Source organism: Corylus avellana, chromosome 1 (genome assembly GCF_965113065.1).
Source record: "Corylus avellana chromosome 1, dhCorAvel1.hap1.2, whole genome shotgun sequence".
NCBI lineage: Eukaryota > Viridiplantae > Streptophyta > Magnoliopsida > Fagales > Betulaceae > Corylus > Corylus avellana.
Window position 1 is genome coordinate 15,673,973 of NC_142490.1, and position 21,426 is coordinate 15,695,398.

General features: G+C 35.7%; 2 protein-coding genes and 2 pseudogenes across 2 annotated transcripts; 3 read left to right on the top strand and 1 right to left on the bottom strand.

Moving 5' to 3' along the window:
* Window positions 1-19: 19 nt before the first annotated feature.
* Window positions 20-3,124, bottom strand: ROC4 (rotamase CYP 4). Its single transcript, XM_059579565.2, has 7 exons — window positions 2,980-3,124; window positions 2,425-2,640; window positions 1,993-2,134; window positions 1,765-1,853; window positions 1,605-1,659; window positions 1,382-1,467; window positions 20-449 (listed from the first exon to the last, which is right to left on the bottom strand). Exons 1-7 carry the CDS (start codon window positions 3,040-3,042, stop codon window positions 294-296), a joined length of 807 nt encoding a protein of 268 aa, XP_059435548.2. The 5' UTR covers window positions 3,043-3,124; the 3' UTR covers window positions 20-293.
* Window positions 3,125-9,844: 6,720 nt separating this feature from the next.
* LOC148587978 (L10-interacting MYB domain-containing protein-like) lies at window positions 9,845-11,400 on the top strand (annotated as a pseudogene).
* A 221-nt stretch (window positions 11,401-11,621) lies between these two features.
* On the top strand, window positions 11,622-12,395 carry LOC148587979 (uncharacterized; annotated as a pseudogene).
* Window positions 12,396-13,728: 1,333 nt separating this feature from the next.
* On the top strand, window positions 13,729-18,987 carry LOC132172530 (Polyketide cyclase / dehydrase and lipid transport protein). The gene is made up of 3 exons (XM_059584045.2): window positions 13,729-14,343; window positions 17,481-17,648; window positions 18,477-18,987. Exons 1-3 carry the CDS (start codon window positions 13,810-13,812, stop codon window positions 18,681-18,683), a joined length of 909 nt encoding a protein of 302 aa, XP_059440028.2. The 5' UTR covers window positions 13,729-13,809; the 3' UTR covers window positions 18,684-18,987.
* Window positions 18,988-21,426: the final 2,439 nt, after the last annotated feature.

Sequence of the window (21,426 nt, forward strand, 5' to 3'; positions counted from 1 at the left end):
AAATCTTATCCCAGATGTCACTGCAGAATGGTCTCTGAACTGCCTCTATGAATTCATATATGTGACACAAACTTGTTGACGACAATACATGCCAATTTTGTATTTGGATGGATCCACCCAATTAATAATACATGCTCCTCTACCGCCAGCTTATTGAAAATCGTCAAGATTTTCCTCAGCTAAATACAAAGTATCTCCCTTACAGGATTTTTCGCTAAATCATTTGCAAACTAAACTGATAATTAGGAAAAAGAAAGAAAGAAACCAAGGGGCACAATGAATCAACAGATCAGTCAGCCATCTATGGGCAGCTCTCCGCAATTGACGATTCTGCACGGCACACGGGGAGTATCTGACCTGCTTGTCTCCTGGGATTCCAGTTTCCTCACAACATCAATTCCTTCAATAACATTTCCGAACACAACATGGCGATTGTCCAACCAGGGAGTCTACATAAAGCAAATTCACAACATTATCCATAAAGAGTTTGCGCCATAGAGAACCACTTAACCAAACACAAAATTAGGGTATAACTACTTAAATTAACCAGTGAAACCAAGGTATTGGCTGATGTCATGAGATTAACAAACAAGCAAGTACGTGGGCTAGATACAGTCAGTGCTGAAAACATATGCTTACAAAAAAGACAGAGGTCCTTCAACCTGAAACGAACACGGTTCTACGATAATAGATAAAACTCAATGAAAGTTCCTGATCATTCTGGTCTCCTATTCATGTGTAATGTTTGTTTATCTGAGGTCATCTGTTCAAGGTCTCTACTTCTGACATGTTGTATTTTGACAAGCAAGGATCATGCCTTTAGGTTTGCCTTGAGGAAGAAAAATGTCAATGATTAACCTTGACGACGAATGAGTAGGAAGATGAGTAGTCCATATAAAGTGACTGGTTTATTAAAACACTCACGGGTGCTAAGTCCCACATTACGTATTTACTAGATGAAATTGAGCCTTAATAAGTGATTATAGAGAAGCTCCAAACCAACTAATCCTTTTACATTGATAGCACAAATATGGTTAATGCTTTCTTTGGACCATTATACTTGAACCCAAAACTCACCTTATCTCCTAAGAATAGGTGGAAGAGGTGATATTTTAGTATATTTTGAGTTGTAACAGGTTTTATACTTATATTTGTGAAGAACCATGACACCGCATTATCGCTGCCATGAGAATGTCCACTAGGGGGGAAAGAACATTTCTAGGCGGTCAAAAGACACATTTCAATATTCAAAGATTACTGAAAGTAATATTTGCAAATACCCATGGGAGATTAGATGGCCAATATGGCTCTAAAAGTGAAAAGAATGATATTTCAGAAATGCTATCAAACAGATTGAAAATGATTACAGCAGCTATCTCACCTTCACTGTGCAAATGAAAAATTGGCTGCCATTGGTATCAGGACCAGCGTTGGCCATGCTCAAAACTCCAGGCCCAACATGCTTCACTGCAAATTAGTGCCAGAATATCAGTACCATACTTGCCGTTCATTCAAATACCTCCTAGAAAACTGAACAAAATTTCTTTTATTATGCTCCTCATTATTAAAGCGCAATACTCTCATTGAGGAATAGTAAGACATACATGTAAAGTTCTCATCTTCAAATCTAGAACCATAGATGCTGATTCCTCCAGTTCCCTGCAGCCAGTGAACACCACAATTCTTGGCTTAGTGTTAACGCACCTAGCTTTCTGGTCCACAGAGAGAGAGAGAGAGAGAGAGAGAGAGAGAGAGAAAACTAACATCTCCTTCTGTGAAGTCCCCTCCCTGGATCATGAAATCTTTAATAATACGGTGAAAGGAACATCCTTTGAAACCAAAACCTTTCTCTCCTGCATTAAGATTATTACGATTTCATCTTTAAAGTGAACCATAATACAATCTATATCAGAACAACAGCAACAACAAAAACAAAAACAAAAAAGGTAGTAATGCCTCTAAAGAATTACGACTAGTGTGAACAAAGCTTACCTGTGCACAAGGCTCGGAAATTCTCAACTGTTTTTGGAACCACGTCTCCAAAGAGGCCAATTACAATCCTACCTGCAGGTTCAAGCCCGATTTCTACATCAAAGAAGCACTTGGTTGTCACTTTGGCTTGCAGCTCAAGATCCTAAAATAACATAACCAATATAAGATAATGAAACCACCATATTCACCAGAATCAGGATAGTTACAAGGATTACAGGAACTATTCCATGACATATAACAACAATGTAACCATGCTGGAAATAGGAAAGTAATAATGATGCAAATTTTCAGCGGCAAACAATGTACTTGTGTCAGTATCATGAGATTTATGATTTCTATTGATGGAAAATCTGCCTTCCATTGTTTAAGACAGGCTATAGAAATTCCAATTAAGAATTACCAAAATCACAGCGATTAAATGAGAACATTTACATTCGCCATTGAGTTGCACACCATTCTCCGGTACTTGATTGAAGGTGCTCTAGAAAGTTTAATGACTGAAAAACTTGAGGCATAGCGTGATCTCGATGTGAGTGCTCTAGAAGGACAGCTTAAATTTGGTACTTGGGAGTAGCCTGACCGCAAACTTGTAGAGCCCCACATAACATGCGGCACACGCAGATTAGACACGCTTTGGCTATGACTCCCCTGAAAAGGCAAACATAGCACGGAATGAGTGAAAATAGTGATTAGTAGCTATAAATAACAATTGTTGGTGGGCAATCCAGGCATGTTAAAAGCAACCCAGTTGCGCATTATATCATGAACAAAATTGAACAAACATGTTGCGCGCGACATTTATGTGTATCAACAATCTTTACAACAGAATGTCGAGATTAATTGATTGCTTCTACAAACCACTCAGAAAAGAATCGCGGCTAAGAGTGCCAAAGATTTAGTAAAGCGTACGTAGCTGAAAATCAAAAGCGCGCTTGGGATGAAGTTGACTGGTTTTGATTAATAATAAGGAAAGTAGAAAAAAAGAACCTGGAAAAGAGAAGGGAGAGTGGTGTGGCAATACACCACTTGCATTGGGACTGCAGAGGCCATAAGGCTGTTGACAATTGAGATTAGTTACAGCAGGAAATGCTTCAAAACACTTATCTCAGCTCTCTCAACTGCAGAATAGGGCTTTGGAAGTTTGGATAGGATACATTTAGAGAGACACTGAGGGTAATATTGTATAGAGACTTAGGAGATTGGGATTTGGCATGCGTTGTTTTTTTTTTTTCTTCTCTCTCCATTTTTTGGTCACGGAGGGCCGGAGGCCTTGTCGTTTACACTCACCTCAGGGTCCACGACGACCCAAGCCCGTATCGGTATTTCAGAAGTGGTCTCCGAATTCTTCGCAACTGAAAAAAGAAAATTAAAAAAATTAAAAAATAGCCTTGTCAATTGAATGATCTAGTTGGCATAAATTTAGGAAAAAATATTTTAGAGGTCATTAAGTTTTCTAAGTTTTAAATTTCATCAATTTACTTTCTAAGGTAGAGCTATTATCAAATAGATTTTTTATTTTTCTATTACAAACCCTGCCAGCTCAAGTAGGTATTCGTGCAAAACGGTTCTGCCTCTTTCTAGAATTCTTCTATTTTTTTTTTTTTTTTAAAACAACATTAAGAAGAACTTCAAGAGGAGGGAAGATCTAGATCTAGATCTTCTCTCCTCCTCTTTCACGGTAGTAATGCTCGGTATTTTCTCTGTAGGCTTCACTGATCTTCATTTTTAACGGGTTGTTTTAGATCTAGTTTGTAGATATAGATCTGCATCTTCAACCTTAGATTTGATCATCTGCCTTGCTCTTTCGCTGCTGTTTGTGGGGTTTTTGTTTTTTGTTTTTTATTTTGTCGGACCTATTCTTCGGGTTGAGGATGAATCTATTGTCCTGGCATTCGGGTTGAGGATAGAGTAGATCGATATGGGGGCTTAACTTTCACGGCAAGGATTTTTATTTTCTAGTTGTTTTTAATTTTTGTTTCTGTATTTGAGTTACCCATGTCTTAGATCTAGTTTTCACGAAGCAGATATATTCCATAAATGTAATTGTACATGGGTTAGCGAAAGTTTGAAGTCATTTTTATAACTTTGTACCTGCATAACTTTTGGCTCTGATTTTTTAGAGCTATACTTTGTATTGAAAGAGCTTTATGCTTGTAACATTTCATCAATGGAAGTTCCATATTTTTCAAAAAAAAAAAAAAAAGATTTTTCTATTAAATTTCTACAATTAAAAAGTGAAATGTGTCTCCTTTAATAAAAAAATAAAAATTCAGCACAGAAAAAAATAAAAATAAAAATTCTAACTTCAGAGAGTAAATTAATATCATTTAAATCTTGATTTGATAAAAAAAACTTTTATTTATTTTTTTTTTAAAAAAAAAAATATGGAACTTTCATTGATAAAATTTTATGAGCATAAAGTTCTTACATCATAAAGCATACATATCTGAAAAATCATAATCAAAAGCTTTGAAGGTTACAAAATCATAAAAATAACTTAAAGCTTCTGCTAACCCATGTACAATTACATTTAAAGAACAGATCTACTTCGAGTAGACTAGATCTAGAACATGGGTAGCCCAAATACAAAACAAAAATAAAAAAACAACTAGAAATTAAAAATCCAGCCGTAAGAGTTAAACCCCCACACCGATCTACTACATCTTCAACCTGAAGGCTAGGACAACAAATCCATCATCAACCCGAAGGTCAAGACAAACAAAACAAAAACAAAAATAAAAGCCCCACAAGCAGCAATGGAGGAGCACGATATTGTAGATAGCCTTTCGGAAGACACGCCTTGGCCGAAGAAGACAATCAGATCTAAGGTTGATGCAGATTGCAGGTCCCCTAGAAGTGCGATCGAGCGCACGTGTACCTGCGATCGAGCGCACTTCCAGACACTTGCGCACCAGGCCCTTGGTTGTGCAATCGAGCGCATTCAGAGCTGCTTATGTTATATTCTGCGTTTTAGGGTGCGTTTTTAAAAAAATAATCTACGATTTTAAACCAAATCGTAACTTTATGGTGTTTGGGATTGCGATTTTAAAAAGGCAAATTTTAAAATCGCAAAAAAATCTGCGATTTCTATAAGCTAATTAGAGGGTGCTTATTTGAAAAAGTGCGAATTTAAAACAAAATCACGATTTTTATTAAAAAGATATTTGGCGCAATAGTTACCCTTTTTAGAACGGGAATGAAAAAATACCAAGAATATCCACCTAAAATATATTAAAACCCTTCTTTTCTCTCTCTTTTTTTTTTTTCTTCATCCTCACTGTCTTGTTCATCCTTATTGGTAATTTGGTTATGAAACCACAATTATATGCTAATGTTATCCAAACACTCAATTGATAAAAAAAAAAGTACTTTTAAGTATGTTTTACCAAACGCCTGTGTGATTTTAAAAAGTAGTGATTTTAAAAACGCAATTTTTAAAATCGCACTTATTAAAATCGCACTCTCAAACGGGCCCTTAAATTAGGTTAAGCCGTCTTTATTTCCTTGTTTTAGTAGGATTAGGGTTTTAGGAGACAATATTTTGTTATTTTATTAGGTTTAGGGTTTGGGGGGTATTTATGTCATATTTTATTATGTTTAGGGTTGTGGGCTATAAATATATGCTTATAGCCTCTAGAGAGGACAGTTGTTGTTTATTATTGATTTTGATTAATGAGAACACTTAGAGCTGAGTTTATTCCTCTTTTCCTTCAAACCTAAAGAGTATCTAGTTTTGTCAAGAAGAATTCTTAGATCTTTGATAGAATCTAGATCTTGAGTTATTTATCCGCTGCTTATTGATGTTCTTCGCTGCAGCCCACTAAGTCACGCTGCATCAGTTGGTATCAGAGCTCAGTTACTTTCCATGAATGGAAAGGAGCAACCGTTTTGCAGACATGAACGAGGTGTACGTGCGTATGGAGACAGTACGTAAGGGCAACCGGCGATTCGTTTAAGTCACATGAGTGGTGGGTCAAACAATTGTCATCGCCAACCAAGACCGCGATTCGCGGAGGCGAAAGGCGAATCTATCGCTGAACCTTGGCAACACACGGAGGATCAATTTAGGACTATGAGGGATCAAATTGAAGACCTCACTACCCAATTATCCAACTTGTGTGGTCAACATGGGAATGGATCTAGAAACCCGTTTGTGAAGCGCTGAACGCACGAACGTCAGCACCTTGCGCAAGCTCATGCCAATCGGCAGGTAAGTAGATTTGAACTCAAAATTTCAAAATTCAACGAGGATCTAGAACCCGACAAATTTCTGGATTGGGTGTTGGTTGTTGAAGAGGTTTTTGAATTCAACGGGGTGCCCAATGAACAACGAATCTCTTTGGTGGTACATACATTCTGAGGAAGAGTTAGTGTGTGGTGGCAACAATTGAAAAGAACTAGGAAGCGGGAAGGCAAATTGAAGATCAATAGTTGGGAGAAACTATTAAAATATATGCGCGTCGCTTTCTTTCCCCATAGTTATACCATGGGCTAGAAGTCACAAAATTGGAGACGATGGTCTATGGCTGTGACAAAGAAAATAGAAAATTCCTACAACAAAAAAAAAAAAAAGTTTAGGGAAACATAGAGTGAGGCAAAGAGTCCATGACAGGGCAATTGGACCCTTACTTGCCAACCACAAATCCATAAACTGAATTTGTATTCTGCGGAGGAGGAAAAAGAATCTGTGAATGAAGAGTTTCAAAAGTCCGAATTCATTGATGAAGAATTCAGACATGAAGATGTTGAAGATCCTTCGCAAGGATTTGTAGATTTGGATTCCCTACCAACCTATGATGACGAAGTCAATGAGGAAGAACCGAGTGAAGGACTTTTGGCATCCGACCTAGAGGATGAGTACGAAGAGGGTGGATTTTCTCCCATACTTGACGGCCTCTACTCCGAAGAAGATGACTGAGAGGCAGAGTACAAAGAAGATGGTTTTTCTCTCATGTTTGGCGGCCTCTACCCCGAAGATGATCAATTGGAAGAGGAGGAACCCATGGGTGACATCAACAATTATGAAGAGGTTGATGAAGACTTTTCAGGTGAAGTGTCTAATTATAATGACGAAGGGATTGATTATGTTGATTTCCTTGGTGTTGAAAGTATTTTAAATTCTCCTAACAACAATTGTGATGAGTTTTATGCGGATGAGGAAAATTATATGTTCACAAGAGAAACAATGGTTGATCCGTCCTTGAGTATCTTCATGGCACGTGAAAGAGAGAAAGAACGGGAGAAGAACGGCAAATCTAAAGTATTGCCAAGTGGTGTGTGGAGCTTTCATGACAACCATCAAAGTATATTGATGAAGAGAAGCGTCACATTTATTTTGGGGTGTTGCATTTTCTTGATCTTGAAGAAGGGCGAGTGGAATGAGTTGACTGGACATCCGAAAGACTGTGAAAAGAACCGATTGAATTTGAGGGCGAATTCTCTCCAACAAGGGGAGAATGATGCAGATTGCAGGTCCCCTGGAAGTGCGATCGAGCGCATGTATACCTACGATCGAGCGCACTTCCAGACACTTGCGCACCAAGCCCCTGGTTGTGCGATCGAGCGCACTCGGAGTTGCTTATGTTATATTCTGCATTTTAAATTAGGTTAAACTGTCTTTATTTCCTTGTTTTAATAGGATTAAGGTTTTGGGAGTCAATATTTCGCTATTTTATTAGGTTTAGGGTTTTGGGGGTATTTATGTCATATTTTATTATGTTTAGGGTTGTGGGCTATAAATATATGTTTATAGCCTCCAGAGAGGACAGTTGTTGTTTATTATTGATTTTGATTAATGAGAATACTCAGAGTTGAGTTTATTCCTCTTTTCCTTCAAAACCTAGAGAGTATCTAGTTTTGTCAAGAAGAATTCTTAGATCTTTGATAGAATCTAGATCTGGAGTTATTTATCCACTGCTTATTGATGTTCTTCGCTGCAGCCCACTAAGTCACGCTGCATCAAAGGTTGAATAGACTAGATCTGGATCTAGATCTACAAACTAGATCTAAAGCAACTCGCCAAAAATGGAGATCGGTGGAGTCTACAGAGAAGACACCAAACACTGCTACAATAAAAGGGGATGAGGGAAGGTCTAGATTTAGATCTTCCCTCCTCTTGAAGTTCTTTTTGTTGTCTAAAAGAAGAAAAAAAAAAAACACTTAGATCATGTTTGGGATTGCGATTTAGAGCACCAAAAGGGCTTTTAGGTTCTAAAAAGCACATTCAAGGAAAAAATATGTCGATTGGGTTTCTTTTAATAAAGAGCTTTTCGTTCTCCCAAATGTTGAACCGAGCATTTAGCCACAAGCTCCAATTTGGGGCTTTTGACCAAACGCACTTCAAATGGAAAAAAGCGCGCCGCAGTTTTTGTTTAAAAAAAATAACACAGTGCCAAAAATATCCAAAATATTTCACATATTTACAACATTACCAATATCTATACAAATTGTTTTCATGCCTTGCGTCTCCTCCGTGAATTTGAGAGCTGCAAACCCTTCTGTGAATTTGAGAGCTGGTGAGTCCCGTCGCCTGTCTTTGAGAGCTACATATTGTGGTATGTCTGATTTTTCTTTTGATTTCTATATACTCTTGTTCTTTCGAAGGTCAAAGAGAGAAAGAGAGACGAAAGTTTGACATTCTTGGCTACAAAAAACATAACCAAGAGAAGGCGTTTATATAGAAAGAGAAAAATCATGGTGAGCAATATGGTTTTTTGAGCAAAGTGACAGAGAGGCAAGATTTCTGTACTTTGGCTTGTTTTTTGAGTGTATAGTTTACTGAGCGAGAGATGGAAGAAAATATTGAGGGAGAGAGATATACTTTAAGGACTAGCAGAGTGAGAGAGACGATGGCTTTATTACTTTGCTTTTTTCTGGATTTTTTTTTTTTTCTTTCTAAGCACTTTTTTTTGCATTGTTTATGATGCAGCCCCTTTTTCCGCTTGCTTTTTCTGCATCTTCACGTGGAGCACGTCGCCCCGTTTGAATTATCTCACTATTTCTTTCTCTCTTACACGTCGCACTCTCACGTCACATAGTCTTGCCCTTCTGTCAACAAAAAGGACAAGAACGTGTGTGAACCACAGAGATTTTGCAGAGATATTTTGTAATCTCTTGCTCTCTCTCTCTCACACCACCGAGTCATGCCTTCTTCTTTGCAATTAATTTTTTTTTTTTTCTAAGCAAAAACATTCCTGTAAAACTTAATTCCAGCAACTTCATTTTATATATATAATCTCTCTCTCTCACCACCAACTCATGCTTTTGTCCATTGCAACACTTGATTCTGAAACATGCTCAATATATATATATATATATTTTGTAATCTCTTTGTCTCTCTCACACACACCACTGCTTCATGCCTTCATCTTTGCTATTAATTTTTTTTTTTTTTTTCTAAGCAAAAACAGTCCTGCAAAACTTGATTCCAGTAACTTCATTTTATATATATAATCTCTCTCTCTCTCACCACCAACTCATGTTTTTGTCCTTTGCAACACTTGATTCTGAAACATGCTCAATATATATATATATATATATATATATATATATATATATATATATATATATATATATATATATGAAATTTATGAAAGGAGAAAGTGACAATGGCATAAAAAATAATTAATTCACGTGAATTATTTAATTTTTTTTTTGTTGCAAAAACTTGATTCCATTATTTTTTGATATTGCCCTTTTGTTTGATGGACATGCATATTATTTATGTAAATATGATTTTTTTTTTTTTTTTTTCATTCTATCAATTGATCAATTTAAACAAATTTTTAATTGTTAATAATGTTTAACACACTTTTTATTTATAATTTTATCAGATTATTTATTTTGTGGCAAAATGAGTAAAAAATGTCAAAGCAACGTTACTGCTATGGTAGATACTCAGATAAAGAAAGTAGTTTGGACTGAAAAAATACTAGAAGATTATCTTGACATATGTATTACTGAGATTCATGCTGGTAACCGCCCAGGAACATATTTCAATAGAACAGGATGGAAAAATGTGATAGATAAATTTAATGAAAAAATGGAAAACAATATTGCTATAAACAACTAAAGAACAAGTAGGATAGTTTGAAAAAAGAGTGGAACATTTGAAAGAGATTGATAGGGAAGGAAACTGGCCTTAGATGGGACCCGGTGAAAAAGACAATTGATGCACCCGATGATTGGTGGGAAAAAAAATTACAGGTATTATATTTATACTTGTTTGTTTTTTGTTTAAATGATTTGCACAAATGTTTATTATTGATTTTTACATATACCTAAATACATGAAGTTCCAGAAGCAACCAAGTTTTGCACGACATGTTTGGCTTATGCTATGAAGGTAGAAATATTGTTTAGAGATATAACTGCCACTGGGAAGGGATCTTGGGCACCATCCATAGGGTTGGTTCCTAATGATATTGGTTTCATAGATAGTGCAAAAATAATTGTGACGACCCGCTTGATTAAAACGAGACTATTTTTTTTTTTTAAAAAAAAAACATACCCACAACGCAGATTGTCACAGTGGCATGGTGATACCGTAGTATGGCATGAACCCGTGCATTAACCTGTTTGACATTATCATATGCCACACAGAGCTATATGCAACATCAATAATTTATCAGAGTTTATATTTTTGCAACAGAATATAAATAACTTAAGATGTAATATAACACATCAGAGCTGATTAATACATCTAAGTGATTAAAGCTTACATACAAAAGAATGGCTATACAAAAGTGTCACATGCGACACGAGCCATATACAAAATAACAAAGTCTAAGCATATACATGTAAGCTCTACAAAAAAGGGGCTATTATCTAGTCCGACAAAATAACATTTGATGCAACTATGCTTCAAACGTTGTAGTAACCCAAATACATAGCTACTGGGTCATCCTCAATAATCCTCGCACCTGCATCAACATTAACCACATCGCCTGCAGTAATGCTTAATGAAGATGACAATGTTGTAGAAGGTTTAGATGTTTTGGATGATGAACCAAATCTCAATACACATGGCATTGATGATATTCCTGCTAATTTAGATACACGGGATAAAGGAAATAAGAAGTTTGGTCTTGCGGTTTAATGTAAGAAAAGAAAGAAAGGAGTTCAAATTGTTAGTCAACATTTGAGTCGTATTTGTGATGTAATAGAAAGTAAGAATACAGTGACATCTAAGAGCTACGATAAGCCTGGATGTAATATTAAAGAGGTCATGGATGTTGTTCGGGGGATTGTTGAAAGAGAAAATGACATTGATATCCTTAAGTTTGCAACAAAGGTATTTCTTAAGAGATCACATAGAGAGATGTTTGTGACTATTAAAGAGCCATGGTTACAGATTGATTTTATCAAGCGAATAGGAAATAGAGAAATTAACCGTCGTAGTATGGATTAATGTTGTTATTTTTTAATGTTGTTTTATTATGAACTATTTGAGAAGCTGTAAGGATTTATTTGAGTGTTATTTTTATTTTTATTTTTTTATGTGTTGATTTGTGTACTAAGGTGAGTATATTATAATATTTCATAACTATGTTTGGATGATGTTTTTCTTATTTTTATGGGTGCTTATATATTTATTTTGTGTTTATTTCTTTATTTGTTTTCCTTACAGACATGGATAATAGTGATTATAACACTCAAGATGATACAAGTGATAGTGATTATGGTGAAGAGGAAAATGAAAATGAAAATGATGTTTTTATTCTAGCAACTGCAGCAGTAGAATTTGTTGAGAACTATTATATGCCATATATTGCAAAGGAACCTTGTAGGACCTCTTCTCAAATAGGTTATAAGTGGGTTATGGAGATTGTATAAGATAATCCTAATAGGTGCAAACAAAATTTCATAATAGAAATACATGTATTCTTTTACTTGTGTAAAGAGTTGAAGGAAAAATATCATTTAAGAGGTACTAGGAAATTAACTGTTGAAGAGTTGGTAGCTATGTTTTTTATTACTTTATGCCATGGGTTTGGAAATAGGATAGTGCAAGAAATGTTTCAACATTCATGAGAAACAGTTAGTAGACATTTTACTCATGTTTTAATGGCTGTTTCAAGAATGACGGTTGACATTATTAATCCTATTGATAGGGAGTTTAAGGATGTTCCAAGAAAAATTCGTGATGATGAGCGGTGTTGGCCATACTTCAAAGATTGTATTAGAGCCATTGATGGAACCCATGTGCCAGTTAAAATTTATCCATCAAACCAAATACCATATATTGGTTGAAAAGAGACTCATACTCAGAATGTTATGGCTGTTTGTGATTTTCGTATGTGTTTCACCTTTGTTTGTGCTGGATGGGAAGGTACTGCACATGATACACACATTTTTTTTGGAAGCTATTCAAAAGGAAGAATTGCGATTTTCACACCCACCTAGAAGTTTGTATTTAATAAAAATAACAATTATGAATTATACATGAAAAAAAAAAAATTATGACTATTATTCATATATTTTTTGTAGGAAAGTATTACTTGGTAGACGCAGAATATCCTCATATGAAGGGATACATAGGGTCATACAAAGGAGAGCGGTATCATCTACCAGACTTTCGTCGCGGAAGCCAACCGAGGGGTATGCATGAAATTTTTAATCATGCACATTCATCACTTAGATGCACTATTGAAAGAACATTTGGAGTTTGAAAAAATAAGTGGAAGTTATTGCATTGCATGCCAAGTTTTCCTTATGATAAACAAATGAAAATCGTGGTGGTGTCTATGGCTTTTCATAACTTCATTAGGAAGCATGTAATAAAAAATGTTAAATTCCAACCATATGATGATGATGATGATTTACTACCTACTGACAGTATAAACGATGACGAAGTACAAGATGAGTCAAGCATACAACAATCAGAGATATCATATGAAAATTCTATGAACATTGAGCGTAATCATATTGCTAATCTACTTATGACCCGTAATTTTTTTTTTTTATAAACTACTTAAAATGTTGTAAGGATTTCCTTGAATGTGGTTCTTTTTTATGTGTTAAATATTTTAAGTGTTGTGGTGTTAAAAAGTGTGTTAAATAATTTAAATAATTTTTTTTTTTTTTAAAAAAAAAGAAATAATATGTTGAAGTTTTGTTACATAAATCATTACAAAATAATTTTTACTTGTGAAAGCCAACTTTAACCATTTTTATATAAAAATGTTGGTATAAAATGGAAAAAAAAAAAAAAAAAAAACCATTACCAACCTTATGCCTTTATTGAAAAACATGTAATGATTTTACGTAAAATGACATATATTTGGTGTCACATAATGATTTTTTTTTTCGGCCTATATTAAAAAAAAAAAAAAATCATTACATGTCCTTTATTGTAATTTTTTCAACTAAAAGTACTTTTTTTGTTTTGTTACCAAACATTAGTAACATAAAAAAAAGCACTTAAAACATGCAGTTATCAAACATGTAAACAGTTTTTCAGTAATAGCACTTTTGACAAAAGCTCATAGGCAAAAGCTCTATATTTAAAAGCTCTATTTTCTACCGCAATCTCAAACAGATTCTTATACTTGCAAGACCTTTTGTGAAACTTTTATCTACTACTATAAAAGTCTATAAGGAAAGAAAGCAGGAAAAGAATTAATGCGGCCCAGAAGTTAAAAGTCCTGGGCTTGTGAGGAATTGGATTAGAAATAAGGCGGGCACGTCGCGACTGAACCTAAGGAAGAAGCATGAATGGAAGCCCAACTCCCCGCGCCACTCCAAAAAGCCGAAAGTGTGAAAAGAGAGATGTAGAGCAGAGAGTCGAGAGATAAGAATAATGTGATTCGGGCTTGCCATGGCTGCTGTTGTTTTGCCGTGTGGCAGGTGGGCGGAGGGGAGGAATATGCGCGCCTTTCCTATAACCTCATTACTAGAACCATTATCTTCATCTCCGGTCTTCTTCCTTAACGCTGCCACTTCTGCTTCTGCTTCTGCCATAATTATAAATTTAAATAACCCAAACAATAAGACCCCCCACATTCTTGCTGCTCCAAAAAGGAGTATCTCTCTCCCCAAGTTCATACGATCGTCAACTTCAAACGTCGATTTGGGTGGCGATGATTCTGATGTTGACGATTATTCTTCTTCGCTAGATGAGGAGGAGGAGGAGGAGGACAAGTCAGAATTGGAATGTGGGGATGGTGAATACTTTGAGATTGAGAAGCTCGGGAGGAACACTCGCAGAATTCGATCCAGAATTGCGATTGACGCTCCCCTCCACACCATTTGGAACATTCTCACTGATTACGAGAGATTGGCTGATTTCATTCCTGGTCTTGCCCTTTGCCAATTGCTCCATAAGACTGACAACTATGCTCGACTTTTCCAGGTGATTACCCTTGACCTCACCATACCATTCTTCTGTCCTCTTATTTATTTCATACTAAGACATGATTAAAAATATTTTGTACGTTCCCATAACTAAATTTTATAGTTCGCATGTGCTCCAAATCCACACACTGCATAACACTTATGGATTCTCAATTTAAGTGGATATCCCTTTTGAATCTTTGATGATTTTCACGATAATGGTGACGAATTTCAGCATGCTATTCCCACAAAAAATAATAACAATTATCAATGGCCCTTTATTGATTACATGTCAGTATAAACTCCAAGGTAATGAACACAACCAATAATTTGACTGAGGAAACCTTACCAATAGGCCCCTACATCGTTCAACAATCTCTGCAGTACCTAGAGAGAGAGAGAGAGTTAAGGATTTGAGGTTGCTCGGCCTTAAAGGCTTCGGCTATAGGACTACATTATGATTATGAGAATAACTTATAAAGGGACTTGACACAAACCAACTATTTTGTGCCTTTCAATGAGAGATAAACACATCAGCATGTATCACTAAAAGCCATTATGATGAAAACACTGGATCTTAGTCTATTCTTCAACAAACAAGCCATGGACATTCCCCATTCAACGGAAATCCTACTTTCTTTTTTGTCATCCTTTCATAACATATCATCATCTTGCTTTCATTAGCCAACCTTATCTAAGAATTAAACCTAGTAAAACAAACCCCTTTCCTCATAAGCCATCCAAGATCAACATGATTCCATGGCTCACAAAGAAGAGCCTAAAACCAATACCCATTGGACACAAACTCCTACAAGATTCTTGATGAAGTTGGTGTTGGTGATAGCGTTGTTGTTTACAAGGCCATATGTGTGCCCATGAACTCCATGGTGGTGGCAATTAAAGCCATCGATCTTGATCAATCGCCGGAGGATTTAGAAAATGTTAGACATGAAGCGAAGACCATGTTGCTTCTCTCCCACCCAAACATCCCGAACGCTCACTATTCCTTCATAGTTGATCATCGCCTTTGGGTGGTGATGCTATTCATATCCGCTAGCGATGATCAATGAATGTCCATTGGCTTGTTTGTTGGCCTTCGATTCTGTTGAACGGGGAATGTCCATTGGCTTTTTTGTTGAAGAGAATAGATTTAGATCCAATGTTTTTATCTTAATGTCTTTTGGTGATACATGCTGATGTGTTTATCTTTTATTGGAGGGCACAAATGAGTTAGTTTGTGCCAAATCCCTACATAAGTTATTCTCAATGATTATATATTGAATTGTATATAATTTTGTTACAATTAGTTTATAGAGTAGGTGAGGTAAGTCATACAAGCCAAATATTGTAAATATGGTGAGAATCCAAAATACATTAATATTGTAATCCTTGCAAATATAGAATGAAATTGAATTGATTCTAACATCCCCTCGAACCCAAGATGAAAGCTTGAGTTTGGAAGGAAAAACAATTAGGAACTTTTTTTTAATTGAGTTGACTCGGTGAGTGCATTCGCAAGTTGACTCTAGGGGTGCAAGTGAGGGTTGGGTGTGGGCCATGGGTTTGACAATGTTAGGTCAGGCCTTAAGATCAGTTGTAGTTGGGCCAAAGTGGGGCATGACATGGGTTGGATTGTGGGTCAGACCAAATTGGATCGTGGAACAGAAGATCTGATGGACGCCTAAGAGGCATGTGAAGCATGTGGGGGAATGAGGCAGGTGAGAAATACCCGTAAAGAAACATGGTGGCGCATGGAATGTGTGGGAGTGAGAGACATATCTTTAAGTGACCCGTGTGTCATAATGTGAGACTTTTCTTGGTCCAACTGATTGGCAGCCTCAAAGTCTATTTTTGAAATTAATTCGCTAGACCAGCTAACTTAGGTGGCTTATGATGGCTGTTGGCGGTGCATGACGTGCAAGATCTGCACAAGCATATCTCCTAGGGGCACATGGGCATGCATGAAGTGTAGCAATAGTTTTGCGTTACTTGTACGGTGTAGATCAAGGTTTATATAATTGTTGGGTATTGTTTTTGAGCCAAGAACCTAAAAGGCATCTGATTTTGAAAAGAAACGTGCAGCGGTGGTTTTCAGACACACTAGTGTTGTGGCGGTGTGTAAAGTACATGAAAAGCAGTACTTATAGAAGTGCATGAGCGTAAGTGATCTACACATGCACATCCTCTGGAGGTGTGTGAATGCGCGTGATCTGCAAAAGCAAATCTTCTAGGGGCGCGTGAGCACACTTGAAATTTTGGAATAACTTTGATTGCAACAGTTTCCACAGACACTAAATGACAAGGCTCGCTTGACATGCATATGAAGTGTTGGAATAGTTTCTTGGTGGTTTTCAAACACACCAAAAGAAACTGTAAAAAAGTGGCTCTGATACCATACTAAAATTATGATAAATAAAATATAAAATAGTGGAAACCGAGAGAGAAAAAGATAGAGATTTGAGGTGATTTGACATAAGAGATATATGTCCACTGTCATAATGCCCAACAAAAGGCTACATTGTAATTATATATTGAATTCTATATAATTGTGTTACAAGTAGTAGGTTCTATTTATAGAGTAGGTGAGTTAAGCCTTACAAGGCAAATCCTATTAATATTGTAATCCTTGCAAATATAAACTGAAATCCTATGGTTTCTAACAAAGATTTTGAGGTTATTATACATCAAATGTTTGGGAGAACAATCTACACCATGAACTGCTATGACAGTTATGAATTATTTCAGGCTTCGGTGTTGGGAACTTTCATGCATAGGCACCTATTATCTAATGGTTTTCAACAAATTTATTTAATGATGTACGCAGGATGATACTTTTGAATGACAACGCATTAGTTACTGATGAATGATATTCTTTGAGGCCTACTGTTGTTTTAGATCCAAGAATTTGACATTTGAGTTTTCAGGGTTTAATTTCATTGCGTGTGATTGTGAAACTTGATTGTACCTCTTTCTCAACTCTATTACAATCAATATTTTTTTCCTCTATCAATCTTCGCATGCTTTCTTTAGTACACATTGATATTTTTATGTGGACTAGACTGAAGATCTCATCTTCACCTAGGTTTTTCCCATGAAGGCTAGTTCGGACCTTTTGTCTTTGATCCTACTTACTGCACTGTTACAACCTTTCAACAGATTGGACAGCAAAACTTGGCATTTGGGCTGAAATTTGATGCAAAAGGAATTGTAGATTGTTATGAGAAAGAACTTGAGAGCCTTCCTTTTGGTCAAAAGCGTGATATTGAGTTTAAGATGATTGAAGGAGACTTTGAACTCTTTGAAGGAAAATGGTCTATTGAAGAGGTAAGCTTTTGTTGATTTAGTGTCATTGGGTGTCTTCTATGTAAATGGTGTTGACTGTATTTCTTTATGTTATTCTCAATTTTGTCTTACACATGTCATGCATTCGTTTTTAATGCTAGATTGTTTGTGTTTGTGTTTGTCTCTTCTTCTTTTTTTTTTGGGGGGGGGGGGGGGGGTGGGGGGGAGGGGCGGGCAGTTGCATGTGTATGTATGCATTTATAGGTGCTCGTATATTCAAACTGGCTCATTTCGAAAGCACTTGTTTTATAAATATATGTGTGACTCGTTCTAACTTTCCAACACACTGTTTAGAGCATAGGTTTATAGCAGGCAAAGATTGCATATGACTTGGAAACTTACTTGTGACTCCAACATTGTCTCTGTGTCTTAGCAATTTCATCAAAGATCATAGCTGGCCTTTGGCAGGTGAAAAATACATTCTAGCTTAGAAACTTGAATCAAGATAATCCAGGTCAGGGGACTACGATCGCCAAAAAAAAATCGACAGCCAAGCTGCAGGCGTCTTTTTATTTGCATATGAAGCATTTCTTTGTTTCTGCCATTTTTTCTTAATGAATTTTTTGAAGATAGAAAACTATTTTAGTTCATGGTTGAGTGGGATTAATATACAGCTTCCCATATTTCAATCATTGATCTAGGTTTTAAATGATATTTGGCAAAAGTATAACGAACATGATTCCATGAAGCTATAGATGGAATTTGGATCGCAACTGCAACTCTCTAATGTGGTTCACACTTTAACACATTCAAGTGGAATTGTGTATCATATTCAAAAACTTACTGTTTCAACAACAATGGGTGATGCAGTCCAATAGAGGAAGAGATGAAGATAGTGAGTCCTTGGTAGGCCAAAAATTTTATACTACTCTTTCGTATTTAGTTGATGTAAAGCCAAAGCTGTGGTTGCCTGTTCGGCTGGTTGAAGGTAGACTCTGCAATGAGATTAAATTGAACCTTGCAAGCATCCGAGAAGAAGCACAAAAAGCATTTCACAACACCCTGGATGTTCCTTAGTATTATCGACTTGTTCTGATTTGTTGTCCTCTTCAAGTGTATTTTCTATTAAGTTTTAGCGCAGTTAGAATCTTACAATATACGATATGATTTACTCTTTTTTACTTTTTTATTCAATTATTAGATTGAAAATAGTTGTGAAGTAGAAAATCAAAGGTCAAGAGAGAAACAAAGAGCAAAGGATTGAAAGTTCGGTGAAACTATTATTGTGATGAAATAATAGCTTCTGTTTTTTGTTTCCTAAGCACCATCTTTTGTCATCCTGTACTGTAGTGCCGCATTGAACATGCAACAGCTTTCTATTTATCCCGAAAGATTAGGCTCAAAGCTTTGGATTATTAGCCAACAGCGTTAGCGTATACGCCACCACGGTCACTTCCTTTGTACTCATCCAACTCTTAGCCAACGTGAGTTGCTCACTAAACCCATATTAAATGATAGATGTTATAGATGGGAGCAATTTTCAAGGCAACTTAATCCCTTAAGACTTATAGCCTGTTTGAGATTGCATTTGAGAAATAGAGTTTTTAAGTAAAAAACTTTTTTTGGCAAAAACTTTATTTTTAAGTTTTTGTCAAAAGTGTATTTTGACTATTTTTAGGCTTTTTGGACCCTTAAAAACGTTTTTTTATTTTTTTATCAAACGACTACTTTTTTTTTTTTTTTTCAAACAGGCTTTTTGAGTATTAAATACACTTTTAGACTCTTTTAACGCAATCCCAAATAGGCCCTCACTCCTACGTGCTTGCTGCTTCAATTTCTTTTGGATCCCGACTACTTCCCACAATGAAATAATCAACAGAATTGATCCAATTAAATTTTCATACAAAACTTGTTTTCCCACTTTAACAGCTTTCCAACTCGCTAAAAATCATTGAAAAGTTTCCATTAAATATAAATGTGACTACCAAAGCTTTTATTTTATTTTATTTATTTTTTATGTTGTCCTATTCCTATACTTTTGTCTATTGCACCAAAAAAAAAAAATAATAATAATAATAATTAATAAATACATCTAAAAGGTTGTGATGAACCTTGAATAATTGATTTGAGCAATAATAATAAATTGTTGATTTATTATAGTCCTTGTGGAGGATGAAAAGCTTATCAACACACCCTGGGACTGAGGAAGAGGATCCTCTCCATTTTTTTTTTTTTTTTTGACATGTCTGCATAAGAGGGAGAGGAGATTCGAATTAGTGATCTTCGCTTCATTAGGCGTGGTTCTAGCCGATTGAGCTACCTCTTGGAGGCGATCCTCTCCATTTCAAATCCCCCCCTATTTCCTCTATTTAGTGCATTTTGAAGAGTAGTGCATTATAAAAACTTTTAGACAACATTACCCTTTCAAAATGCACTAAATGGAGGAGATTTAAAATAGAAATGATCATTTTCCTGGGACTGGGAGGCGTGGGACTGATTTTTTTTAATTTTGTTGTTTTCTTGCTTCTTGCTGTGAAAAAGAGATAGGAAAGCAGCTTTGAAGGCCTTGTTGTCTCGATAAAGCACAAGGATGAGGAAAAAAGCGGGGGGACAAAAAAAAAAAAAAAAAAAAGCATTATGTATCTTGTAAGGAGGTTATTAAATTTTGAAGATTAAAATGCATACATACCAATATTTTGGGAGAGTAAAGTGTATTTATTTTAACATAACAACTCTCATTTAGAATGAGAGAAAAAGAGGGTTAGGGATGCTTTCTTTTAACTCAAGAGACTCGTACCAAAGACAAATCAAACTTTGTTAAGACTTCCAAGAAGAAAACGATGCGGAAATTAACAAAGCCAAGTTTTAAATTACTTAGCAATTAGGTTAAGACTCTGAATTAAAATGAGATTTTCTTTTTCTTTTCTTTGTACTTCCTCTCCTAGGCCACAAAATTCATTCTCTTTTGGATACGCTGAATGTATTATAGGAGCCAACACAAATTGTTGGCAATGATGTTTTCTTTTATTTATTGAATGACAACGAGTTTAGTTCTTTTGGACTGGAGAGGATCATAATTCGATTATTCTGATAGTTAATAATTTATCGAAGCCTTTTACCGTGTAATTGAGGAAACATGTTTTATTGGGATATGAAATACGATACCCGAATGGGTTTAGACACAATCCAAGTTAATGATGATCTTGTAGACAAAATGGTCAAAACCTATGAACTTTTGGCAAGTAATAATCAACCAAACACCTACAAGTGGATCTCCGACAAAAAGGAATAAAATATTTGTAGTGACCACTTTGATGACATTCTAATCCATATCTCTTCTCAATTCATCTGCCCACTCCTCCAACATGTATTTCTTTTTCTCCCGATGGAAAATTTGTCTTAAACAATTGATGTATGATTTGGAAAGGAAGCAATCAGATTAGACTTTATTGTGTTTTGTTTTTTCAATCTTTTCTTACTTTTAATATTATCCCAAACGACCCTTCCTGACTTACAATTTTGTTTCATTTGGATGAACTGTCCGGTACCCCAAGTCCAAATAATATATATAATTTTGTGGGCTTAGACTTGTTTCGAGATGTCCACTTCAACCACCTTTTTCTATGCAATGCCCTTATATTATTGAAGTGTTTTATTATTATTATTATTATTAATGCTATATATCACATTATTATCTCATTATTAGCCCATTATATTGACTAGCTCATAGCGTACTATGCGTGGGATGACAGTTTTTAGTTTTAGAGAGAGATAATATATGATAGGAAATACAATAAATAAGAAAATAAGAGAAATTGAG

Excerpts from the sequence above, each read along its gene's own strand:
- ROC4 (XM_059579565.2), bottom strand. The coding sequence starts at position 3,042 with ATGGCCTCTGCAGTCCCAATGCAAGTGGTGTATTGCCACACCACTCTC. Across the intron at positions 2,135-2,424 it reads TGTGCAACTCAATGGCGAAT|GATCTTGAGCTGCAAGCCAA; the intron begins GTAAATGTTCTC and ends ATGTTATTTTAG. Across the intron at positions 1,660-1,764 it reads GGGACTTCACAGAAGGAGAT|GGAACTGGAGGAATCAGCAT; the intron begins GTTAGTTTTCTC and ends CACTGGCTGCAG.
- LOC132172530 (XM_059584045.2), top strand. The coding sequence starts at position 13,810 with ATGGCTGCTGTTGTTTTGCCGTGTGGCAGGTGGGCGGAGGGGAGGAAT. Across the intron at positions 14,344-17,480 it reads ACTATGCTCGACTTTTCCAG|ATTGGACAGCAAAACTTGGC; the intron begins GTGATTACCCTT and ends ACCTTTCAACAG. Across the intron at positions 17,649-18,476 it reads GAAAATGGTCTATTGAAGAG|TCCAATAGAGGAAGAGATGA; the intron begins GTAAGCTTTTGT and ends TGGGTGATGCAG.